The sequence below is a fragment of the Cimex lectularius genome, unplaced genomic scaffold (assembly GCF_000648675.2).
Source record: "Cimex lectularius strain Harlan isolate CLEC.00 unplaced genomic scaffold, Clec_2.1 scaffold38, whole genome shotgun sequence".
Taxonomy (NCBI): domain Eukaryota; kingdom Metazoa; phylum Arthropoda; class Insecta; order Hemiptera; family Cimicidae; genus Cimex; species Cimex lectularius.
In genome coordinates, this window is record NW_019392638.1 from 695,412 (window position 1) to 723,203 (window position 27,792).

The following is a 27,792-nucleotide window of genomic DNA, read 5'->3' on the forward strand; positions in this document are numbered from 1 at the left end:
TCGTTTCCATCCCTCCGAGTTGACATCGGATTTTCCCGCAAAGGCGAATCCTTTTTTTTTAACTACTATTTTACGCTTTTTTTCCTGTCTGCTTGTTTGAAGTAGTCACATCCTGTTTGGTTTCTTTTGAAGAAATCGTTTTGTCATCAATTTAAACGACAATTTCGTTTATAAACAATGAACGGATCTTTGATATGAAAAAATAAAGAACAATTTCTATCTACTTACCATTTCAATTTTAATATAGTAGTTTAGAAATTTTTAAAATTACTAAAAAAATTTCTTAATCTAATTTTGAAAATGGCAAAAAGAGGGAAAATTCGATCGGTTGTAGGTTGAGATGGAGAGGTGGTAACCGAGAGGATTGAAGTAACGATAGCTTAAGTGGTTAGGGCAGCGGCGTATTTAGCCGAAGGTCATGGGTTCGAATCCCGCGCGTGACACTGATTTTTTTATCTCAACCAACACCCAAGAGTAATTAATTGATTGATAATTCTTTTTTTTTAAATCATCTCTCTCTCTCTCTCTCTCTCTCTCTCTCTCTCTCTTTCTCTCACTGAGCGACATTTACAACAGCTTATACAAGTGTTAGCAAAGTAAAATGTCCATTTCGATAATCTTGTAGCGAATTCAGCTAAATGCTCAAAAATAATACAGAATCAACTGTTTTTTTTTTTTTTTTTAGCAGTTCTCTTCTTGAGAACTCTCTGTTGAGACTAAATGAAAACTTCTATTAAAAATAATCAATGATAACTAGAGAGTGGGTGACGTAACAACTTTCCCATATACAAAACATTGCGTTTATTTCTACTATTCGCCAACCCACACATTCGACGAAAATTTAAGAGACGTGCGCCAAGCTGGCCGCCCATTTCTCAGAAATAACGGAGACGAGGGTGAAAAATTGATTTTGTATAACAATACAGTTTTTCCAGGGCTCATGGGGAAATTCGAATGATCCTGCATTAATCTTTCAAGGGGTTTGTGTAAACATTTCCAACGATGCTTTAATCAATTTATCGCTTCAGGAGAAAAAATGTTTAAGCAACAAAAAAAATCACTTTTTAAACTCTAATCACATAAAAGAATGAAAAATACTTTTAGAGCAGCAAATATCTATGTAAAAACTAATCGGGATCCTATAAGACTAACAACTTTTAAAAATCTTTGTTTTGTAAATAAACAAAATTTTGAATGTTATTTCAAATTTCATACAACGTTAGTATAAAAATTTCTTCATAAACTATTAAATAAATAGTTATAGAAGCTTGATACTTTACATTATGTACTTTACGGTATCTTTGATTATCTATCAAAAATTAAAGGACTTTTGAAAGTAGAAAAGATAAATGATGGTGTGAGTGTGTTGTTCAATCTTTTTAAAAAATAGTTCCTACTCACAGTTATTTTATTTTATTTTTTTAATAACATCAAATGACACTAAAATACAGTCGTTAGTTATACTGATGTTATTTAATTCCTGTATCAATTCTAAAGAATTGTTAATACCTAATGTATGTTTGAAATTGGTGTGTTTTAATTATTTTATCAATTGTAATTGCGTGTTTTTGGCATGGACAATTATAAAATTACATTACTGGTCGTACAGTTTTGTTTTCCTTGTGAATTTTGACCTTACCGAAAAACACTGGGGTTTCGGGGTTTTTTAGCTGCATATTGGTCATATATTAATAGAGAATAAAAAGTCACTAATTTTTATGGCTGTTTGAACTCTATTTAATTTTTATGTGGGGTTTTTTTATCCTTTACTCGTTATTGTTTAAAAATTCTTCAACTTTAGAAATAGTACTTTTGACTTTAAATGATAACTATCCTATTTCCTTTATCGGCTTCTAAAATAATGTTGTTGTTACTTTTTATCTCCTTATCAATAAATCTAATTTTACGTGGAATTTAATTTTTGACATTTAGATTTAATAAGTTTTAAAGTACTAAGTTTTAAACTATACTAAGTTTTGTTTAATTAATTTAGTACATTCATATTTTATAGTTCTATTTACGTTACAACCAGCTATCGATGAACCAAAGGATAGTAGTTTTTTGTATTTAATTTTGTTTCTGGAACAAATTTTAAGTCTTTATTTCATAAATTGTTTTTTTCTTTATTTAGTTCCATGTTTGTTAAGTTTATAACCCTTGGATAAAATTGAATTGCAGTTTTTTTTGTCTTTATGAGTATTTTTATTTTTAAGTATACCGTACTTGTTTTTAATATTGATATCCAATATCCTTTTTTTCATCAACGATAAATTTAACTTTTGATCGCGTATCATAATCGAATTTATCCCATTCTACTGGAGACAATAATGAGGCAAACCTAATGTGTAAAGGACATTGATAAAAAGGTTTTGTATCTCTTTGACTGAACAATTCCTGTAATTCATTATTTAATATGGATTTTTGGCATTTACATTATTAGAGAGTTGAACAGTTTTTAATATTTAATTTGACAAAAAAGAATTTTGGGGTTAGGATTAATTTCAAATATTGGGAATTGAACCAGATTGATATGTTGATTTTTGAGCATGAAAGTTTTAAGAGTTTTTGTTTGCTGGCTGATTTTAAGTGAGTGGAGGTAGTATCATTAATTGTGTTATAACCGTTACTGTATTGACTATCAAATTAATATAAACGATAAATGGTGAAGTGAGTGTGTTGTTCAGTCTTCAGAATTCAGTTAATTGTGAGGAACTATCTTTTTAAAAAGGTTAGGGAATTATGTCAGTTTGCTTGCACTGAACCTGCACATATCATTCAAAGAAAATACGTAATCTTTTTAAGTGAAGTTGAGTTTAAAAAAACGCATTTTGTTGGTTTATGAAAATCATGATTTTGATCGTAAAGAAATTGTAAGTCCGTAAATAGCATCCGTGGGAAAACACAGACGTAAAAAAATTTCTTCACCCTTTTATTTGCCTTTCGCAAGCCAGCCTCTTTTGAATAAACATGCAATGTTGCAACCAATTAAGTCAAAAAGACACCTGTGCTCTCAATTGGAAACACACCGGTCCACAGTTAAATCGTGGCTTTTTATAGTTCTCAGCTGTCGGGTTTTCTCACACCTCACATTTACAATCGTTGAACAAATTCTCGGCCATTTATTTGCATAACGTGCAAGGTTGCGACGGTAGAGAATGACCATTTACAATTTTCTTTATATTTGACTCATTAAATGATTTATTACTAGCGAAACGTATAAATTATTATTATTTACAATAAATGGTCCGGGCTAATAATTTATAATACGGGTGCAATTTTTATGCAGTTGAATTTCTCTACTAAGAAACGTGATTTACCGTTTATAAAAAAGATCAAATATATTAAAATAGTTCTACGATTTTAAAAAAGCGTAACGTTGCACCACTATAAATTAAAGCATTAAAGCGTTATTGCCAACTTTTTTATAGAAAATAAAATAGAAAAACCGCAAAATATTTTCCTTTTATTTTATCGGCTATACAAAATTAGCGTGAATGTATAAGCTTTTTTTTGTTTTTAACTATTTTATGAAAATGTATTTACGCATTTGTATACGCCGATTCCAACAAGCCTAGCTTTATAACGAATACAACAACGTGATAATGTTAATTTTAAGTCTATCGTCAAAAAATTTCCAGCAATGCCTTCATTAAATGAATTCCTTTGCGATAGGTTAAAATTTTGTTGAAAATGTTCAATCCTCCCCACCCAAGCACGGCATTGAAAGTTGTGTATTACTAATTCAGGAACACGACTCTTCAAATAACATTACAAATGTATGGGCATCGTGAATTTTTATTTTTTCGAAATTTACTCTCACGAAAGCAATACATAAATGAGGAATTCGTCAGGTCTAAAATATAATGCAGTCCATTAATCAATCGTTAAGTTCAAAATTAATGATAAACGAGAATGCAAAATGAACGAAATGAATTATACAAAAAACATTTCTTTCCTATTGGCATAACAAAAGTCTATGTCCTAACTAACTCACACAATTAATTTTTGAAATTGGATGTCAATGAAATTCAAAAAGAATTGAGCACAAAAGCAGTGTAGGAAATTAAATAAACACTATTTTCATTAAAATAATTTAGTTTTTCCTCAATTGATGTTTTTACAAACTCCTTAAATTGATTTATTTTTAATTTTTTATATTTTTCCTTTACTTTATAAAAAATTGGCATTTTGTGGGAGTTGCTATGTTTAAAAAAATCCGTATTAGCAAATCTTTTATCGCCCACTTATATTACAATTTTTCTATGAAAACTTAGTTATGAATACAGTATAAGAGGAAAGTTTAATTGCGTTTATATGATGAAACAGGTGTTTTTGCACTTGATTAATTAACCAATTGTAAAATATTTTTTCATTGTTTACGGGTTCATCTATGCAAGTAGAAAATTTTACAATTTAACCATTTTGTTAAAATTAAGAAAATCCTTTTACAGATGAAAGATTTCTTTTTAATAGTACTTTTCTTAACTTGTTTTTAAATAAAAAGCACAATATTGCGATATTTCGACAATTCTGTGCCATTTTCAAGACATATTTTATTGTTTATTATTGCACTTTCTTATTAACTTCGTAAAAACAATTTAAATAAAAAGTTATTTCAACAAAAATGTGAAGAAACTGAATAAACTGAAACGTTGCAGAATCATGATTTTATTTAAAAACCACACTTTCAAGAAAGGCCTACCAATTTTTTTTTTTTTCATTTATAAAAAGAAAAATAAGGGCAACAATAACAAAAAAAGAAGAATAAAGTCCTTTAACTTTTTTGTTTGTTTTAGTGGTCACTCATGTGATCGGCATTATTGGATAAATTTTGAGAATTTTTGGTTCGTTTCTGATCATTTTGGTCTGCTCATCTGTCAAATCAAAACAGGGTAGAAATGGAGACCCAAATGACTAGAAATGACAAAATTACATTATTCAAATTGATAACAAAAATTAATTGCACATTTTTAAAAAATACAAAATATACGCCGTGTTTATACGGTTAAAAGAAAAAAAAATATTTTGTATAAACGAGAACGAAAACAAGAAAATATTCAATCAAGTTGTTGTTTTTTTTTCTTTGTAATTTTGAATAAATCATGGCATTTCTGAGTAGAAAATTTATAATGATTACAGAAAATTCGTCTAGGAGTATTTAAATTTGATATCCTATAAATTAAAACGGTTCTTGTGCATTTTCTTAAAACAATATTGTTAAATTAAACTCAATAGAAAAAAAAACGGGTCTTCGAAAACGACTATTTTCTTTGTTTCTTTTTAGGTACATTATTTTTTTATTTTTTTTTTTTTGCCTTCTGTTAAAACGAAAATTCTGATGACGTACCTAAAAAGTGTACGGGCGGAGGTCTTGTCAATTAATTTTCATTTAGCCCTCGCTCATTTGCCGTATGCGACGAACACGTGGCCGGGATCGTGCGTGAGTTTCGATTCGGAGCGGGTGGAAAAGCGGGTGGGTTGCGCCGAGGAGGACGTCCGCCCGATACTAAGCGGACCCAGCCACCGACAGCCCTTATGAACCTTCTGGGCCACCCCCGGCGCAAGCGCCAACCCCCGACAATTAATACCTTTCTTGTCAACTTACTTCTTCACTTATGGCATAGAGGCTATCGTGAATATCAAATGAATATCCTCAAATTTTCAACAGTCTGTTACCTTCCTAAACTTTATTTTATAACATAAATTTAACTTTTCCTAAATTAAACGATATACTATTTTTGAAAATAATGCAAACAAAATAAGCTAAAAAGTTATTAGTATAAAACCATACTCACATTAGTAAGAAACTGGAGAAATGAAAACTTTGGAAAAGAACCCAAGTCAAAAACAACACCAAACAAATTCCCTTACTGATCCGCTAATCTTCCGGTTTAAACACAACGACAAAGTCTACAACAACAGAACCAGCTAAGGATAGTTTCAAGCCGAAACATTCTGAGCGGAGGTCAAACCAGTTTTATTAGTCCCAAAAATAATCAATTACTACCACACTGTGTTCAACCGCCTCTCCAACCGCCAAGATAAATTTGGTTAAAAAACCTACGGAAGATACTTAAACAATGTTAATTCATACATAAATTATTTTTCAAAATAATTTCATTTGATTTGCACCCGATAAACACAAAATAACAGAAGGGCTTACTGATGGTGTGAAGATGGGGAAAAACCTGTCCAGGGAACAAACACTACAGTTGGATCTAAAAATTAACAAACAGACCAGAATTTCAATAAAAAATAAAAATAAGAAAGTTATATGACTGCGTGCAACCTGATTTTGGCAAGAAACCATCTTATGAAGGTCCTTTTGGCATAGAATCGCAGACATAACAAGCTTTATTTTACAAGTGCACGTCCAGTACGTGAGTGATCTTTTTCCCATAAAGATGTGTGTTATTTGGTGACCGGTTGACCAATAATTTGTTGAAGAAGTGAAGTGTGAAATGAAGAATAATAGAAAAGCACTTATTTCATTTTTTTGCAGACGTTTCGACTTTTATTCAGGTCATCTTCAAGCATAAAGTGTGGTCTATTCTTGTGGTGTCATGAAATTATTGTCACACATAAAAATTACACACAAAACAAACATGACAAGAATAGCACCACACTGCACCGAAGATGACCCAAATAAAGGTCGAAACATCGGCAAAAAAATAAAAAAGGTGCTTTTCTAAAATGCAAACAAAATGCATCCTGACAAATCCTGACCGCCCATCACTACTTCAACAAATTATTGAACAACCGGTCGCCAAAGAACACACATTTTCATGAAAAAAATTCACTCCATTGCTCATCTTGTAGTTTGTGAAATAGAACTCGTTATGTCAGCGATTCTCTACCAAAAGAACCTACCTAAGATTGCTTCTTGCCAAAATCAGGTTGCACGCAGTCAATTAACTTTTTTATTTTATTTTAATTTTAGCATTATATGGTTCGGCCTGAAAAGATTTTCATTCCCTTAAAAATTTTATAACCTATAGTAGTACTTATAGTACTACTATAGGTTATAAGCTACATCCAAGCCGAGCAATAAAAGAATGAGATACATAAAACAAAAAATTCTATTGTTCAAGAAAAACAACCTTCAAGTTTTCAAACAATTTTACTTATATTTCCACATAAATCTCCCAAGCTTTAAAAAAAATTTATTTTATCTAAGACTCGATATGAACACGATTTGCTAAACATTGTTTGAAACCAAAACGGTTTATTACGGATCAAACAGATAGATTAAGCGAACTCAAATGTGATCAATTTAACGATTAAACAGTTGATACTGGCTTTTCAATCAACGCAATCCATCAAAATACGCATTGGTTAAGGCGCAATACATTGAAATCATAATAATTATAAATATTTGTTAATTGTCGGTGAGATAACGTTTGATGTAGCATGAAACGGTGATTTTTACAGTTTACAGCTTTTACGGTTTAACAATAAAAGACCAATAGGTAATTTCTACAAATGTAGATGGGCACAAAAACGAACATACAGCTATCACGTCAGAAGGTCAAGTTCCATCAAAGCACTAAGTTCAAACATTGATAGCTAATCATACTGAATTGCAAAACTAAAATAAATAGATTATAAAAGTAAAACAAAGTCACCATCTACTGGGTTTCAGGACATGTAGGAGTAAATAGGATTCTCAACATGACACTAGAGACTGAATGGGCATCTGAAGATGATTGGTATATCCCATCAGGGTATGTATAGTTTCTGCCAAAAAGCATAAGTGGCAACAATTTGCCAGTAGAAGGAAGTTTTCGAGATGTACATAGAAGAAATTCAAGCACTGAAACCGGTCCTACTGATCAAATTCCTTGAGGAACTAGGACTCACCGGTGTGCTGGAAGTACAGAACATAAATGTAATTTTTTTTTTGTGGTGGGCAGCGAACGTCTAATTCAAGGCAATTCTCATACCCGACAAAGAGCGCGAAGAGGCACCGGGGAGTGTGCTTAGGCTTAGGAAAAAGTGCACTTTTCAAAACATAGTTATAATATGTAGGGCTTCCTGATATAAGTCGCAGTAGAGGAAAGAATTTTTAAAATCAACACCCCATAAACGTCAAAAAAACGCCTGGATGTCAAGTTTATTATTCAATACAAATATGTTCGGTACCCTTCAGTAATTTCAAAACTTGGTCTAAAGTAGGATTTTGACCTACTTTCATCACACTGTCTATGAAGGGTCACCTTTTGAACTGTTACACGTTGCCTTACCAAGTGAATGTACCGTAACCAGACTAATGCTTTATATTCACAACGGATATGACCAAGAGTCTTTGGTTCCTCTTTATAAAGTGTGCATGCTTTTGTCTCTGCTTTACCCATCTCCTTTAAGTGGTAGTTAAGACGGCAGATGCCGGTAAATAGGCCTGTAATTTCTTCTGCTGAGAGGAGCAGAAGTTGATGTAGATGTCTGTCTGCGCCAGCACATGTTAAAACAAATAACGTACTAGGTCCGTCTACACTCGCGGCTTAGGGAGCTACTTAAACACGTTTCGTCATTGCGCTATCTTCAGTGAGGAACTGCCAAAACGCGAATAGACGCATCGAAACTGGAGTGAATACCCATATGACCCAATGTTGGTTTCAAATTTTTGAACTGTACTTGCTCATACCCCCACAGAACTTAGAAATCACTTAAGTAGATAATGCACATCTGGAAAATTTCAAAATTTGTATTTCGTTGTAACTCCAACACTCACTTAATTTTGTGTGAGTAAAGCTTTGAAATATGTAGCGAAGCATAGACGATCGCATATCCGATGAAAGTTTCATTATTCAGCTTTGATTCTGATTTCAGCTCTGAACGATGTAATCAAATGAAAAAGCAAAATTTCAATTACAATTTTTTCTTGCAACTTTTTTTATTACATATATTTTATTTTTACAACTTCAAATGTAAAGAACATTAATAAGTTGTTTAATTACTCATGTTTTGAAAGCCTTCAGATTTTAAACTGAGTCGCAATATGCATTGTGTGTTACAAAATCTGTGATGGGCGCAAATAGCTAGAATAAGCGGACCCAAATATGATCAATAACGATAAAGCAGGGGACACAACTCGTTCATCAATCATGCACACGAATCAAATAAAGACAAAGTTGGAAAAAAACTTATTCCCATAGGTGTAGAGTAAATAATTTTCTTTAAACTAAGCTATGTTTAAAAATCAGCTCATAGTATAATCCAAAATGTAAAACACTAATGATTTTATGGTTTAAACTGTCAAGCCTAAAAGAATTTATTCTCGAACGGGGGATTTGTAAGTTTCACCTTTATAAAAAATTTAATGTAAAAAATGATACTGAAAGTCACGCTTCACCCTTCATTCTCACTCACGCTAATGTTTGTCGTTTCATGATCTAAAAGGTCGAAAGAAGGTGAATAATTGAGCGCTTAAATGTTTTTTAATTATTACACGGATCAATTGTTGCTCGGGGTATCTTCTTAAACTATATTTGGGTCAAAGGAGTGTTTATTTAATCGTTTCAACAAAATTCGAACGTGCCACCGGCCGGCGATGTTGTAACAAGGCCTAATTGACGGATAACCCCTCCGGGAACGAGTTGCACCAATCCATCTCGGAATTTTGCCTTGCCCTGAGGGAAACACCGCCAAGGATCCTCCTAAAGCTCAGTGCCGAATATATTTCCAATGACACTTTTTTAATCGTGGTTCCTTAAATTATTCTTGCAAAAATAACCTCGGTAGAGATTTTCATTTTTATCACATTCCACAAGTGCAAGCAAAGCAATACGACAATCGTAATAATTGGTGGGAAACCGCGTAAGGCCCTGTCATTCTTTTGCAAAGCCGGTTTCGCCCTTTGGAATATTTCAAGCGGATGACAGGTGGATTTAAAATTCACAAGGCGTAAAATTGTGTTCTGGTTGGGAGTCTGAGGGATCTCTCTGGCAAATTGAATCAGAGACAATCCAGACTTGTCGAAAAGGCGTTAATTCACTTGCCTTTCTCTTTCCCTTCCCCCAGTGCCTTCTCACGAATTTTTTGCCAAGGAGGAAACCGGTTTGGAAAAACTCATCCGGCGACAATTTTTAATTGTATTTATTTAGGTTCTATAAGCCATTTTAAGGGAGGGTTTTAGGCAAGTTGCTTTCCTCCGACTTCACCCCTTCGCCCGAGTCCATCTTACAAGTGTTTTGAGTGCGGTGTGTTTGTAAAATTTACATAAAGGACACTCCTCTCTTTTAAAAATACCCCTTTTGTCCTCAAAGTCACTTACATAAAATAAATTAAGGAGTTTTAAATGTAAATCCCACTCACCTAAATTCAGCTAACAAACTGTTTTCAATGAATTACTAATATTTTGAGATAGTTTTATTAATTAGCCTACACGAACAAAGTTTTTTAGTAGAAAAGCGAGGGCCAAATTCATAGAATAGTTACGAACCTTTAAGGAAATATATCGTTCGTAATACATTAAATTGACCCTTTCGACTTTTTTCCATCTAAAGTTATTTTTGAATGTAAATTATATTTTCGAGAAGAGTCGGCTACCCGTGCACTTTCCAGGGCTGCTTGAATTCTCTGGAGATTAAGCAGCGGAACGCCCATACATAAAGGTGTTTTATTTATGCTGGTCTGATGTGACGTTTTGCTCTTAAGACGAGAAGAATGGGAAGAAGGTCGAGACCGTTCCAGGCTTGAGAGTATATCATTGCGATTTATTTTATGAGTATGCGGTCATACAAGTATTAGGTATCAGAATTTTTTTAAAGATTAGTCCATTTGTATGACCAGTGACAAAAGAATAGAATCAACAGCTTAATACCCTTACTTAAATGAATAAGCTATTCCTTCTTGTTAATAAGCTTAATTTTAAATTTTAAAAACCCTACCTGAAAAATTTACTAGTTTAAAATCATAACGTTGTGGGATTAATATGGTTATAAAACACAAAATTAAATAAAATAATAAGTCTGTACCCGTTAAAAATAAAAGGTTCCTATATTGATAACAAATTAATGAAACGAATATATCTTATAAATGGTTACAACTAATTAAGTAAGGAAAAGGGAATATTTTCTTATGGTAGAATGTAATTAAGTGTAAAGTTATTTTTTGGTTTCCTTTTCTCTGGACAAGTTGTATAGTATAGTGTAACAAACCTTTATGAACAAACACCACTCCTCAAGAATTTTTCCCTAGCAGTTTTTTTTGTCTTGATAACGTCACACACTTTTATTTTTACTTTATATTCTTTCTAAAGTTGCAAGCGCCTGAGTAACTCCAAATCCAGCGTGGCTCTCCCTTAGGCCTGCCGCCATTCTCTCGTCTGCCTCCTCAATCGTTGGAACTCTGCCTTATTGATTGTTTATGTCGCTTTGGCGGCCTTTATGAAATGGCTTGTCATAAAATGTAAGATGTATTGACTTTTTTTAATCACGAATAATCTTAATCATTGTATAGGATGAAGATGGATGAAGAAACAATTTCAACTATTTTCGATCAATTAATTATTCTTTCTAAAGTGTTGGTTGAGATAAAAAAATCAGTGTCAAGAGCAACATTTCACTTGCTGACTTCGATCCTCTCTTATCTCAACCAAGACCTTAGAAAGAATAATTAATTGATCGAAAAGAAGTATCTTGGTCAATTGACTACGAAAACGTAAATGGATTAATATTTAAAAAGAAAAAAGAAGAACTTCACGAAACAGCTCCCCGTGGCCACTTCGTAAGTCGCTGAGAACCCAATCCGATTACACGACATTTGAAAATGGCAAAAAGAGGGAAAATTCGAACGGTTGTAGGTTGAGTTGGGAAGTTGGTGTCCGAGTGGATCGAAGTCACGATAGCTCAAGTGGTAGAGCAGCGGCGTATCAAGCCGAAGATCGTGTGTTCGAATCCCACTCCTGAAGCTGACTTTTTTATCTGAACCAAGACCTTAAAAAGAATAATTAATTGATTGAAAAGAAATAACTGAGTCACTTGACTACGAAAACGTAAATAAATTTCAACTATTTTGTTACTGCCAAGCTTTTGACCTTTTTTAGGGTCATCATCAGAGCAAAACCTTAAATATGTCTACAACCATCTATTAAAAACAGTGTTACAGCCCTTGGCAATGCTGGGACTGGGTCGGTCTTCAAAGAAATTGGAAAAATCTATTAAACACTTGATTATGGCAATGCGTTGACATATTTTGTCCTGTTGATGACCTTAAAATAAGTCGAAATCTTCCAAGTATCAAATGGATTTGTTTCTTCATCCCGACCACACAAAATCCAGCTTATTTGTGAAAAATATACTGCTAGATTCTTACGGTTTTTTTTTTAATTTGGCTAGACATTGAAGTTAAGCAATCGCTCGAAGAAGACTTTTTAAAAAAAGAAGAAACTTTATTTTCAAAACTGTACACTGTTTAATTTTAATCCGACAGAGTGAGGGGCAGAAGGTTATCGTAAGAGTAAGGTAAGGATATTTGGGGATTAGGGTTTTTATACTAGTTTAAAGAAATGATGATTAAGATGATAACCGGCCGTCTGGACCCGCCAGACTTTGCTGACGTGTTGGTCTGAGGGGTGTTTGGTTGCTCCATAACTTTCATTACTTACTTTTACTGTTTTTTATTAGAAATAGAGGATACAGTGTAAACTGAGCAGAAAAATAAAATCCTTTTTAACGTCTTCTATGATTCTCCGAATATTGCTGTTTAAAATTAATGTTATTAAATTTTTTGTTTCAACATCATAAAGCATAAAAACTTATTTCACCCCGTAGTCCAATATGGCTTGGAAAAATATTTACTTACGACTCGGTTAAAACATGATTGGCTTGGCGAAGCCGACTCGTCCTGACTTTGATTATTCTTTTTAAAAAAGATCTTAAAATTGGACGGCGAAATTACTCAAGACGAAATTATTTTTCTGGAGATTATTTGTTTGCCTCCTCCTGATTCTTATTAAAACGGTATCAATAGATTTACGTGGGTGTTGTACGCAGTTCAGGTTCCACCAGTGTGTTGTATGCTCTTTCCATATATCGCAAAATATGACTAATAATTTCAAGTTTGTTTTTATAAACAGGATTATGATAATACTTGATGATTGGATTCTCCATCGGATTCTCGGAGCTAATTAATGTGTTCTTTGAACATCTTCGAAACCGAAGGATTTTCTTGAATAAGAGAAAAATAACTTTGGCACTTTTATCCAAAAATTGTTTTAATTTCATCAATGTCGTTCATAGAACTAGTTCACATTTGATCGATCGTGTTTAAAATGGAATAAAATATCTTCTATTCACTTTCCTACTCAGTCACAATGATGGATACAATAAGAAAAAATGGAGAAACAGGAACCGCATAAAACGATTACCATGTTCATGTGATCCGTTCAATCGAGGGTGCCCAATATTGCGTTTCTTTTCCCCCTCATTTTTCCGGAGCATAACAATGGGAACCTTATTTATATTTAGTTCCCTGTTTCTTTTCTTATCTTGAATATTACAAAACGGGGGGAGTGTGTCAGAGATGCTCCCGAGGGGACTATAGGGAGACTCAGGTATGGAGATCCGGCCCGCAATAAAACGAAAAAATTCTTAAAACACCTCAAAACACTTGTAACCTGTAACAAGCCCCGGATGGCTCGTGAACCCGTAATGTTGAAATATACACGGACCGTTAAAGGGGGAGGATTTCTTTTGAAACAAGCTTAACACAATTGGTTTGTCCCTAAAAATCCCTTTTGCTATTTTGAATTAAAAACTGTTTTCCCTGAGCTTTTGAAAAAAAATTGACGCCCCAACATTATTCGTAGATCATAAAAGAAAGTTTTATACTTCGTTAACATTTTTATTCAATCAATTAAAAACGTGATTAATTATGTAATTTCATAATGACATACATCCAGAAACGTTTTTAACATTAAAAAAGAAAATCATTTAAATAATTTTGTTCTGGCATGAAAAGAGATTTGAAAGCAATTTGCCAGGCCAATTTGGTTCATGAGGGCAATGTGCACAGCCATAATGGGGGAAGCAAAGAAAAGCCTATAGATATCGATATCGAGCAACCAGAATAATCAGACCCTTTGGTCAACCCAAACTCTACAATTGTATTAAACCCCACATACACGATAGATTTCTTACAATACCACTACAATTATCATATTACCAACGCACTGTTATACCATCTGGAAAAGGTGGTGTAATAATTCTGTGCGGTCTTAACTTCTCTATATTTGAATATAGGAATATAAAACTTAATTTGTTGAAGTAGCAAATGGTAGGCCCTCGGATCCAATACAAACGGAATTATTCACATTTAACAACTTTCATCCTCGCTTACAATTGACACATGAAGACGAAACAGAAAATAAAATACCGTTCCTAGACACGCTTTAAGACAAACAGATGGCACACTTACTACAGATTGGTAACAAAAACCAATGAACCCGGACCGCTACTTCAATTATACGTCACATCCCAGCCTACACACAATAATAAGCACGGGTGAAGGATCAAGAATCATATCCCTAAGTCTAGAATCCTTTCATCAAAAAAATATTCAAACAGACAGACGAATTTTACATAACAACAATTACCCTAAAAACATAATTAACAGAATCATAAACAATTACAACCCAACACTACACAAAACAACATCCTCAGTAAGGGGGCGTCGGTGGCCGCAACGGTGTAGGCATTGACTCGGCGCTCATCACTGTAAAGCCAGGAACACACCCGATGCTACGCCATGCGATGTTACCCGACGTCTTGACATGTTTTGGTGGGGTGTGCACATCTATCCGACGCAAGCACACGTCGCGTACAGTCCACAGCGTTTACCACAATAATCACTAGCTCAATCGCAACGCATCTTTTGTTCTTAATGCACTATTTTGAGCAAAACCTTGTAATAAATTGTTAGTTAAATTTTATGAGCACAACCATCTAATAAATTGTTTGTTAAACTTAATTGTTTTAAATAAAATTACTCCTAAACATCATAATTAAACAATGTTTATAAAAACGTATGCATTTTTTATCTCGTTTAATTTGGTTTACATTAAAATAACATGTTGTAATTAATACAACGACAAAATTACATGTACTTAGTTTGAAATAAACTACAAAAAATATGAGTGTCCTGTTCTGATGCTACCCGACATTACAAAATGGTGTAATTTTACGAGCAAAACTATGAAATAAATTGTTAATTAAATTTTATGAGCAAAACCGTGTAATAAATTGTTCCAATTTTAGTATATTACGTCAATAAATTGTTAGTTAAATTCATTATATCAAAAAATCCTATTCCGGTATTTTGATTAATTTTCCACCAAACCATTAAAATTAATTTTTTAAATAAAAATAATTAATTTTTAATCACAGTTAATTTGGTTTATATTAAAATAAGTATGTTGTAATTAATATAACGACAATAATACATGTAGTTTGAATAAAAATATGAGTGTCCGGTTCTTTTGTCTTCGACTGTACTCGATGCGACCCGAAGAAAATCTGGACAGTGGGGATCGCAGTGCGTCGGGTAGGTTAGCGTGGCATAGCATCGGGTAGATATGCACGGGGGTAATGCAACCTTATGGAAAATCGGAGTTTGGATTTGCGTCGGGTAGCATCGGGTAGCGTCGCATGGCGTAGCATCGGGTAAGTGTGTTTCTGGCTTAAGGGTGAAGATCCCGGGTTCGAATCCAGCGGCCCTGCATTTGAATCGGATATACTTACAAATGAGCCTCTGCTGTTGCTAGCTCTAGTAAAACAAAAGAAAAAAAACATCCTCAGTACACAATATATATCCACCAGTCACATAAAGACAAACCAATAAACTTGTCTATGTCATTCGTCAATACATTATCATACAAATTAAGTGCATTTCTCTTACCAAACCACATTTACAATAGCTATCAAAAACCACAAAAAATCCACACACTTTTTTCCAAATTCAAAGACCCAACACCAACATACTACAAGCCCGATGTAATTTATTAATTGTACGAACTGTCCAGCTACATAGAGTAGAATTACATCATTTACACCAGAAACTAATCTCCCGTATTGGCCTCACGCCATTTTGAAAAAAGAAACATATTGTTTTCGTCAAAATACAAACATTAAATTAATCCATATTTGCTTAGTGGTCATAATATACTATATTAATTATTCCAATTAATTATTCTTGTTCATTTCAACAAACAATAAAAAGAATAATTTACAAATTATTGTAACTTGGGAAAAAACGCAACTTGTGGAAAAACGCAACTATCTAGAAATTGTTTAGATTAACAGAGCCGCAGCATTAATTACAGAACAAACGTCATAAAGTAAATAAACTATTAAACTTTATTTTTTTTATTTCTCTTTCCTTTGTAACCTTTCATAATAATTAACTTACTTTTACAATATTGGTAACTGTGCCCATTGAATGAACCCGGAAACACAAATCCAATCCAGAATATCCCCATTCTCTTCTTCCTTTGAGTCAAATAAAACCGCCTGAGATGAAAAAATTTCGCAGATTTACCGCTTTCCCCACCCTGTCATAATCATATAAAAACAGCAGAATACAAGTTCACGTTTCACAACAATTTCACGAAACATATATGAGCACAAAAATAGCACCACACTTTATGTGACTATGAAATATTTGGCTCAAAATTTAAATTATTTACATCCGTATACTATGATTAATTTTACAAACAACGTATGTTATGTAATTCACCCAGCCCCTGAAGATGATCCGAATAAAGGTCGCATCGTCGCCGAAAAAAATGAAAAAGGTGTCGTTCTAATATACTTTATTCCTGACCGCTTCTCAGTGCTTCACCAAATTATAGAACAACCGGTTGGTAAATAACATACGTCAAAATTAATAAGTCAATGACAAATTAAACTCCTTCTCTTGAAGGTCCAATCCAAATACAACTTGCCAAAATGCAAGAATATACAACGATAAACATCAAAGTTAAATCAAGACTAATCCAAGCCATTCTAGATTAGCTATTCCTTAAGTAACATGATAAAAAAGGATTCGAAGGGAACATAAGAACTTGCTGAAGAAATGACTTTGCAGAAGGAATACCTTACCTCGTTTCTCTGAACTACTGTTCCAAGAGCCAGGACAAAAGGAGACGATGCCAATACAAAAGACCACCTTGCTGAATAAATTCGTCTCACGGGTTATAAAGGTTAGGCAGTGATGGAAGTTATGGATGGAATAGTCAGAGCTTTCTTTTACCAAGAGGAAGACAACACCCAAAACAATTGATTTTGGAACAAAGTTAAATTACAGTATAAAAATTAACACAAAATAAAGTTTACCCGTCATTAAATTGTTGAAAAGGAGGTCCATGCTGAGAAGAACGTCCCAGAACACAGGTTTCAGTCGAAGGATACCGGAACAACAACCCGTAGCAATAACTTTCCTTTTGGAAGTGGCAGAGAATAAAACTTCTTGATGTCGTCGATGCTAGTTCCCCGAGGTAAAGAAAAGTTGAAATTCCCGGGCTGCACCGTCCTGCTTAACTCCTCCGATCTTCGCCCCCTTTTTGATCGGAAGCTTTGAACGTTGTAAACAAATTGTGTGAGGTTCAACCATTAGCAAGTCCTTCTGTCCTACTGCCTTAAGCGCTAGAGCGTATAAGATTCGATGGTAACAAAAAGATTATAGACTTGTTGAATAGGATATTTTCGAGTCTCTTTGACCTACTGGCCTACGTGCTTGTGCATAAAAAATTCAATGTCAATAAAAACAGACAAACGTTCTAATAAAGTCGTCAAGTACGAAGAGAACAAATATAAGGAACTAACATTTTTTTTACCAAAATTGGCATACATAGGTAAAACCAAACGTTGAAAACATACATGCCCAAATTGGAAATTAAAAAGAATATAAGGAATCTACAAGCTCTTTTGGTAAAAGAAAACTATATAATTATTGTTATTAAGATAAACAAAACAATAAACCTACATTGCTGCTATGTAATGGCTTTTTTATTTTCAAGAAGTTTGATGCAAATGATTTACAAGGCCATAAATCTTCTAAGTGGTTGATCTACCTTTTGATTTGAAAGCTGATAGTAGATAAAAATAAAGTTTCTTGTTATTATGATTGAGGCGCCCGAGTATCGACCTGGAATGCATACTTCACCTCTTTTTTCACTAGGTTGGCTCGTGTTGATTATTTTCGATTAAAGCTTTACGTTGGCCGTTTTCTGACCATTGTTCGTCTTCTAAGGAAAAGTTTTCTTGGCTTACCAACATGACAAACCTCTAGGAGAAATTTTTATTAACAATTTAACCACGCACCGTTGTCGTTCTTCTCGAAAACATTTCTCAGGAAAATACGAGGATATCAGGAATGAGGAATGAGGGATGAAAAAGGAGAAATGAGGAAAAAAGATAATGTAAAATTGTACAGTGTCATTCTGCTCCAAATGTGTCTGGGAGTAAGAGTAAGTTATTAGCGAGAATGGAGTGGGTTCAACCCCGCCCCGAGGAATATCGAGTTATATGGAGGAATGAATATGATCCGACTTCCGTGTTTATGGTGATGCATCTGTATTGTACGTTTCGTGTGTATTCTGTAGTTGACAACCTGAGATATAAACAAGGAACGACCATTTCAGTATATCAGCTTAGTTTTCATAAAAGCAGACAATCGCTGAAATGGATACAGATTGAAAAATGACCACAAAATAACATGCAGGGGACCGCGGTAGCCGAGTGGTTAGCATGAGAGACTCTCACGCCGCGGTCGTGGGTTCGATTCCCACCGTCCCCTCTGGCCCTTTTTTCACAATAACCCCCCCAAATTTGATCACACATATATGAATTGTCACATGGCTAATATGCATAGTTCATAACGAAAAAAAAAAGAAAAAAAACATGCACAGGGCCGGATGTGGGCCGCTAAACTTCTCAACTATTATTATTTTTTCAATTTCATCTTTTAAAAAAAGGATGAATTAACACACTGCAAACAATATAGTGGTAGTTAATGAACAAAATTTCAAAATTATAAATCGTCGTATTAAAATGCACCTTCTATTCTCGTTCCCACAGTTGTTAATATAAAGTTAAAAAGTCATAAAAAATAAATGTATTATTTATTTAAACAAAAAATAGAAACCTATTTGTTAGGTACATATTTTTGAACCCATTCTCTCAAAGGGTGGAGGTCTGTGTAAACCGATGGGTACTTTTTGCACTCTCTTGTCCAGGAATAAAATCCGACGAGCGTGTTCCATTCGTTGTGAAGTGGATCTCCAAAATCGTTCTGGAAACAAAAGACAACTAAAAATCGTTTAAAAAAGAAAATAAGCCAAAAAACTACTTATTTAATTTAGTGCCTCGAAGCAATATGCACATCAATTTCTAAGGAATATGACAAAAATTATACGAATTGATTTATAATTTTTATGTACAATATCTTGTGTATGTTCGTATATTGTATGACGGACCGAAGTCACGGTAGCTCAAAGCAGCAGTCGGTTAAAGCAGCGGCGATTTAAGCCAAAGGTCGTGGGTTCGAGTCCCGCTCGTCACTCTAATTTTTGATCTCAAATCACAATTTACATAAAAATAATAAATCAGTTTGAATAATCGTTTTGTTCAGCTATGACAAACTAACCTGTACATAGTGTCCTTTTTAGATGGCCCGGCTGAATTTCTCTTGAAGCAATGGTGTTATAAAAAAATAAATAAATAAATAAAACTACATGTTTAATATTTTTTAGTCAGGATGTATAGGGTCGTATTTGAAATTTTGAAGTTGAACTGGACCTGAATACCCTGTATAATTTTTCTCCAAAAAAGGTAAAAATTTGAAACTAGACTAAAAAAAAATATTAAATACGTGTTATTTTATTTTTTTGATAGACATCGGTTCAAGAGAAATTCAGCAGGGCCATCTAAAAAGAAGATTGTAGGTTGAAAAAAATTACTTAAATCTTTTGTTACCTATCAATATCTTTTTATCGAAACCAAAAATATATATTTCAGTTATAGTATTCTCTGATGACGTACCCAACAAGGGGCGTTGACGGCATCACGCCAGGCGCACAGCATCCTTTCGCTGAGATGATCTTGTTTGTATTTCTTGTGGCATTCACTTTTACTTAGTACTGTCAGCTCAAGTTTTTTGAACTTGCCTTGACTCCCGTTCTGTGAAAAACGTTGTAGAATATAGCATCATTCTACAGAGAACTTAGTTACAAATTAGAACAAATATGAAGCTTTACGTTAAGTCTATTAATATAATAAATGTTAAAGTCGATTCATATTAATAATTTTTTAAATTCACTATTTTTCGTGGTCCGCTTGACCAATTAATAACATTCAATTAATTAAGGTTTTAAGTTGAGACAAAAAGTCAGTGTCACGAGAGGGATTCGAAGTCACGATAGCTCAAGTGGTAGAGTAGCGGCGTATCAAGCCGAAGGTCGAGGGTTTGAACTCCGCTCGTGACACTGACTTTTGTCTCAACTTAAAACCTTAATTAATTGAATGTTATTAATTGGTCAAGCGGACCACAAAAAATAGTGAATTTAATGAATTGAACACTTCACTAAAGCTCTCCGTGGCCATTTCATTTGTCGCCGAGAATCCAATCCGATTAAAAGACATTTGAAAAATGGCAAAAAGGAGGGAAAATTCAAAAGGTGGGGTTGAGATGGGAAGTTAGTGCCCGAGGGGATAGAAGTCACGATAGCTCAAGTTGCGGCGTATCAAGCCGAAGGTCGTGGGTTCGAATCCCGCTCGTGACACTGACTTTTTGTCTCAACTTAAAACCTTAATTAATTGAATTTTAATAATTTTGTTGACCAGAATTTTTTCACAGTTTTATGAAGGAAATAAATACACTCTCNCACTGTCGCTTTTACTCTCTCTCTATCTATCTTTCTTTCCTTTTATCTATCACTTTTTCTATGTAACTGAGATATAGAGGAAGAAAGATGAAGAGGCGACGAGAAAAGAAAAAGATATAACGAGGATAAAGAGGTAGAGTGAGGAGAGAGACGGATGATGAATATAATAAAAAGAAAGAGAAATAAAGAAACAGAGAGGAACAGAGAGAAAAAAGAAGAGATAAAGTGGATGATAGAAAAGAAGTGAGGGGGGTAGAATTTACACCAGAAAAACGGACTTCCTTCCATCGAACTAATTAAAGTTAAAAAAATATCCTTTCTCTAAAATGGTTCATTTAGAAAAAAGAAAGGAAGCACATGTCGAATATTCATTTAAGTTTGTGTTGAATGATTGATGAGTTAAAAGCGAGAGGACAGTCGCCAGTCCGGTTATATTGGTCAGCGGAAGCGTCAGATGCAAAGACGGCAATATTTTGCATTTTATTGGCCCTGTCCTTTGTCGAATGCATAATGAAGAGGAACGCTCCGGGGGGTGGGGGGTTATCTTATCTATTTGAAAGTAATATTTTCGTTAACATTAAGGACAAAATAAATTTCCGCCGGTTTACCCTTTTTAATTTCGTTCGGAATGCCGTTTCTTTACCTCGTCCTCACCCCATCCGGAGAGGTACACTTTATCCTTCGGCTGGACACGTCTGTTCGCTAATCTTATCGGCTTGACGCGTTTGGTTAACGTAAACGGCTTGGATAATTCCAACACGGCCAGGTCGTAATCGTTGTCGCTGATCGTAAAATTTGGGTGAATTACTAGGTTTTTGACATTTCTCGTCACGCCGTCTCGATCCCTTTTATCGCTGCCTGCCCTCACCAAAACATCGTTTGGATCATACCTGGAAGAAAAGAAAAATCATTATTAAATTTTTTTTTCTTGTTTAAAACGTCATACCCAGAAACGCAAGAGGCGATCGTTAAAACCCATCCAGGTTTAACTAAAGCTCCAGAACAGGCGAAATCCCCAGCAGTTTGAATCGAAACCTAGATTAATTACAATATCATAAACATGTACGGTATTGTGATTGATCACGCGCATCCATTATCAAGGATGTTTGTTTATGTCAATTAACGATTTTACATCGAACGGTGTGATATTATATTTCAAAACCTCCTTGAAATCAATCACCGCTTTGTTTTTATCTATATCTTTAAAAAGATATCACATACGTACATTTTTTCTTTATCTTCTATCCATTATTGTAAATAACACCATATTATGTGTACACATTGTAATGATTATTACTATGAATATTGTTAGCAAGACGAGCTCTTTTTATGAGTAATTACTTAATAAATATTTTTGTACAAGGATGGTATCCGTATACAAATAAATGTTATATAATGTATAATACAATGTATAAATATTATATGTATAATAAATATTATATATGTGTGTGTGTGTGTGTGTATGTATTATTACCTGGTATTGCCGCGAATTAACTGTAGTATTGGTTCCCCCATGAATAAATACATTATTTAAACTGCCAAAGCCAAAACAACTGGTTGAACTTATCAAACATCCTGGAAACAATTATTCTATTAATCTTTTGCATTTTATATTCAATGTTTACGAGATAAACATTCAGATCATCACGTTCAAAGCATAGAAAATTCAACTATTTGCCCTTAAAAATACGGTAATTTATCTGTTAAAATTAATTTTAACATTCACAATTTTAATAATATAATTATTTGGTAAACTGTTTGCGATTTCCGACATATTTTCTTTGCATTACATACATAAAGACAGTAAAACGTTTGTTAGTACTATGTAATGGCACTAGAATATATAAAAAAAGCAGCGCTTTCAAAAAATTAAATGAATCCCTTTATATATACTTATATATTGCAATATGTGTACAGTGTGTATATTGCGAATACAGCCCAAAATTAATCCCTTTTAAATATCATGAACCTTGATTAGCATATAAATGCACAAAAAATAATATACCAGGTATTGTTATTATTATTTTTTTACTTAATTGGGTATAGTACTGCATGTAATATATACAGATTAAATCTTACCAATAACTAATAAGAACATCATTTTTTAACCAATGGTTTGATTAAACTGACAACCTTTCAATAATGACCACCTTATCACTTATAATTGAATAATCAAATAATATCGTCTGATAACAATTTGAACGTTTATAATACGAAACTTACAAATAAAACCTTGGAGATATGAAATATTTGTAAGAATTTGATTAAGAGAGTCATTAAAAATAGATGTCCAATTATCGGAGAAAATGAGAAAAACAATAAAAATGAAAAGAAAACCCTATTTACAGTTATTATTTATTAACTAAACACCAGATAGAAGTATAGTTTGACGTAAAAAACTAAACAGTCATTAATCTTTAAGATAAAAAATAAATTTAAAAAACATGAACCAAAAAAATATTACTCTTCTCACTCGTATACGTTATTAAAAAAGGAGGGAAAATTCAAAAGGTGTGGTTGAGATGGGAAGTTGATGTCCGAGTGGATCGAGGTCACGATAGCTCAAGTGGTAGAGGAGCGGCGTATCAAGCCGAAGATCGTGGGTTCGAATCCCGCTCGTGCCATTGACTTTTTACCTCAACTGAAAACCTTAATTAATTGTAAGTTATTAAAAAAATTGAATAAGAGATATGTATCCTAACCCTATCCCTACCGAGCATAACCTTGTTCTAATCAAAACCAACCTAACGTAATTTACCCCTAACCTAACCTTACCTAACATAACCTAATTCTAATCCCTAACTAACCTAACATGTTCTATCCCTAACCGTACCTAGCATAGCCTAACTGTAATCCAAACTAACCTAACCTTCTCTATCCTTAACCCTACTTAACTTAACCTAACCTAACATTACCTAACGCAATATATGCGCAAAAATGGCAGAGCAAAACATTATGTATCCAGCCGAAAAAACATTTTTACAACATTTTAAAATAAACAGAATACCATGTTTACAATTATATTAACTTAGCTCCACAAGTTTAATTGACCCAATATTTTAAGTGTACTAAATTAGCGTGAAATATCCACTTACCTGCGCCAAAATAACGTAGGCGAAACTATAGAAATTCATTCATCGAAGTATTGAGTTATTTATTCCAAACGAAACCGATCTATTGTAAAATTTAATAACCTATGATCAAATGATCATTTTCCAATTTTTGCATGTTTTATTTTTCACTTACGATGCGTGTATCTAACGATGTGTGTCTAAACAATTGACTGAGATAAAGTGATTTGAATTGAAACGACATTTCATAAAAAAATGTCAACCTGGCTCTAACAATAAGTAATTCACCGAAAGCCGGTTAATGCTTATGGTAAACTGGGAGTTTTCAATCATCGAATTATCCACGACGTTCGAAAAATATTATTAACGTCCCATCCCACAAAAGCCTTAAAAAGGTTGCTTTTTCGTTTCCCTGAAAAATAAAAGATTTTAATCCAAGTATCAGATTTTCCTAATGGAACTTTTTTTTAACAAAATGTGTTGCCTGTAAATAACTGTTTTTTAAAGAAATTTTTTAAAATCCGATGTTACTTTGAAGAATAATGCATCTTAAAATAGGATAAAATTAATTATAAGTACTTAAATATTTTAATGTGAGATACGTCCGATCATATTGGTCCGCTTATTGTCGCTTGTTCGGTCTGTCGGAGTCGTTCCGACGTTTTGCCAATTCATTGGTGGGTTTGAGCTTTATTTTTGTTACTCATGTTTCTTTTATACGTTTGTAAAAAGTGAAGGGGTAAAAAGGGAAGCCATTGTCTTTGCTTTGTCGGCGTCTTTGATTTATTGAAGTATAAGTCTCGGTTTTTTCGTCGCCCGTTCCGGTCGGTTATTGTGTTCGTCAATTCTCCCTTTTTTATGTTACACAGTACTATTTAATGGAGTAAATTATGTATGTGTATTGCTATAGATTTATTTATTCGCATGTTTTCTTGTCGAATGGGTTTCGTTTATCTCTAAGGTTTTCAAGCATGTCCATTCACCCTCTTTGTTTTTGTTTTTTCGCATCGTGGAGCGATTTAACAATTGTGGGAATTATCGAGGAGTTTTGGCGGTTTAGTATGTATGTTGAATAAATTAATTATTCATATAAATTCAAAATAATTTAATGTAAATTAAATAGGTATTTTATGCCAGTCTGTCAGAAATTTCTTCCAACTCGCTGTTTTTGCCGACTGGGTTTTAGTCTTGTCAACGTTTTATCTCGCGCTTTCTTAGTTTTTCGGCCTAATTTTTATTACAAGTGTTAGGTGTTTGTTTTCTTCTTAATCACTCATAGTAACAATAAATTATTTGTGTCATTGTTGACGTGTTCATAAATTCTTTTAGGTTTTGTTTGTATTGATGTACGTTTTCAAGGATGCCCATTTTCGTTTTTTTTTTTGTTCGTCATGGTACAATTTTAAGCTTTCCTGTATTTTTGAGATTTCGTCATGATTCTTTGTTGGGAGTTTTATAATTTGATTTTCTGAGGGTATCCCCATGATCATATTTAGGGATTGTTAGGGATGGAATACATACAAATGTGTCGGAGTTGGATTCCCAACTTCCCTGGCTATTCCCCTCCTTCCGTGCACAGTATTTCCTAGGTTGCTTTCTTTTTCAGTCCATCCACACTCGTCGTCCTCCTTACATCATCCAACCCCTCCAATTCAACTCCTCACATCTCACTCGTAAGAGCCGCTCATCCCCAATCGACCTTATCCTTCCGCAAAATACAACCCATACCTTCGAAAGATCCTTTTTGATCCGAGCCCCTAAACTCTGGAACTCCCTTCCTCTTTCTATTCGTCACGCTGCCTCCTTTTCCTCCTTTAAATCCTACCTGCATAATCACCTCCTCTCCCTCCAAGCAAAGACCTCACGTTAACATTTGTTATTTTTGTTTAATATTCTCGTAATTTTTTCTTCTGTCCTGCCTTATTGGTATACATTGTGCCAAGATTTCTATTTTTTTTATATTAAATTAAATTAAATAACATTAAAAATATTAATCAATTTAAATTATTATCTTCTGCGAACAAAATAGTCATATTCATCTAGATTGTAATTTATTGGAAGAAATTGCAACTATTTGGTGCTAAGTAATTACTATCTATCTAACATATGAGAAATATGTTCATTTTTTACAGAATAAAAACTATGCCGAACGTGCCACGTTATTTTTCTTCTTCTTCTTCTTCATCATCTTTCATTGTATTATCTCTTTCGAAAGTTATTAGACACACTGTTTTTTCCTAGAGTTGATGCTGGGTGTTGGTCTGCAAGTCGGTGAACATATGCTCAACCGGGGAGAACCACCAACAAAGTTTATTGAGTCTGTCTTCACTTATGTTTGTTGAATTACTCAAACGCGTTTCGGCATTGCGCCATCTTGAGCGAGGAATAAGTTTCCCCGGTTCAGCACGTTTTTGCCTAGAGAGATAGGCTTGTTGATGTTTCATTTTGGAAAGTTTCCAAGTTGGTTCGTTGTCTTTAGTGCAGTTTTTAAGCCTAATTTATTGAACAGGTAGTCTACTGTCCGAATCTTTTGGTTATTTGATGTGTAAGTTACATTTATACCAATTGATGCCACTACTCCAACGCACAATTTTACTAAAAAGTACAAAATACTGACACAAGAACGGGAAGAATGGGCCAAAGGAACACCGCTAAAGGCAAACTCCCACTGTTATGGTAAATATGCCACAGTTTTCCAATCTGAATTCATAGCGATTGACCAATGCGCCAGAGAAATAAAAAGGCTAGGAATACATTCCCGGAAGATAGCCATTTTCTCTGCCATCCAGGCAGCACTTAGGGCCCTGCGAGGCGAAGGCGGAAGTCAGTGACACTAATGACCTAACCCTGGCATGGGTCCCTGGACATTCGTGGCTTAGAGGCAACGAAAAGTTCGACATGTAGGCCAAAAATGGAGCCAACATGGACTCTCTGGGTACTGAACCCTACCGTGGTTTAGCAGCCTGCCACAAAAGTAGATACATTTTAAAATGAATCCTTAATCAGCCCAAAGCCTGGTGGAATAATACCACAGGTATGAGGTACGCGAAGAGATACATAGAAGGACCATCCGCAAGACTTACAAAAGAATTACTGGAAGGCAACCACAACCGAACCAGGATTCCGGTTGAACTCCTGACAGGACACTGCCACTTAAGAAGGCACTTGTACCGGATAGGAGTACAGACAGAAGAAACACTGTGCAGATATTTCCAGGAAGAGGAGGAGACCGCAGAACACATTCTAAGTTTTTGTGAAGGTCTAAATACGTGCAGGTTCTTGCAACTAGGACAAGAAAAAGCACAAGAAAGATCCTACACTAAGGAGCCGCTAGCAAAGCTGTAAAGGCTGATTAATAACCTGAAGCTGGCCAGTGAGTTATAAATAAATAACAGGGGAGCACAATAGATCTATTCAGATCGAGTTGCAGTAGGTCTTGTGACCGCCTCCTTTATCCCTATCCCGAAGTTACATTTAAGTTAAAATGAAAAATAAATAAGAGGTCGAAGATGCATTTAACGAGGAATGTCTCCAAAGAAAGTAAACACATTGATTCGTTAGATTTGTTTTCTTCCAAACAGGCGTCAACTGATTAGTTTATAGTAAATTCAAGAACAGACATACGGACCATCAATCTCTCCCGGACCTTTTGAATAAATCCGTTTCCAATTGCCGTTCTCCCCACCCCCTATTTCGTTCATTCCTTTTCTTTCAACCCCCCTAATTGTTTCCTCTGAGATTTATCTCGTTGTCCCTTGTTCTTGTCCGCAAGTGATGGATCACGTCGGTAAAACAACGTCTCATAAAAGTGAATCATTACGCGGCTTCCCAGATTATTTC

At 34.1% G+C, this 27,792-nt stretch overlaps 2 protein-coding genes across 4 annotated transcripts in view; both read right to left on the reverse strand.

Annotated features, from left to right (window-relative positions):
• Positions 1-11,325, reverse strand: part of LOC106670960 (carbonic anhydrase-related protein 10-like) — a 307,401-nt gene extending 296,076 nt beyond the window's left edge. Inside the window, exon 1 of one of the 3 annotated variants that reach the window (XM_024227731.1) lies at positions 11,160-11,325. The gene's annotated coding sequence lies outside the window, so the exon portion shown is untranslated. Of the gene's footprint in view, positions 1-5,347; positions 5,566-11,159 lie in introns of those variants that run through there. The other 2 variants (XM_014401668.2, XM_014401669.2) reach the window with 2 other exon arrangements.
• Positions 11,326-19,098: 7,773 nt separating this feature from the next.
• Positions 19,099-23,036, reverse strand: LOC106670913 (vitellin-degrading protease-like). Its single transcript, XM_014401585.2, has 6 exons — positions 22,961-23,036; positions 22,356-22,456; positions 21,828-21,916; positions 21,525-21,771; positions 20,040-20,177; positions 19,099-19,290 (listed from the first exon to the last, which is right to left on the reverse strand). Exons 1-6 carry the CDS (start codon positions 22,980-22,982, stop codon positions 19,144-19,146), a joined length of 744 nt encoding a protein of 247 aa, XP_014257071.1. The 5' UTR covers positions 22,983-23,036; the 3' UTR covers positions 19,099-19,143.
• Positions 23,037-27,792: the final 4,756 nt, after the last annotated feature.

Excerpts from the sequence above, each read along its gene's own strand:
- LOC106670913 (XM_014401585.2), bottom strand. The coding sequence starts at position 22,982 with ATGATGTTCTTATTAGTTATTG. Across the intron at positions 21,917-22,355 it reads TTAATTCGCGGCAATACCAG|GTTTCGATTCAAACTGCTGG; the intron begins GTAATAATACAT and ends TAATTAATCTAG. Across the intron at positions 19,291-20,039 it reads CCGTCAACGCCCCTTGTTGG|AACGATTTTGGAGATCCACT; the intron begins GTACGTCATCAG and ends TTTTGTTTCCAG.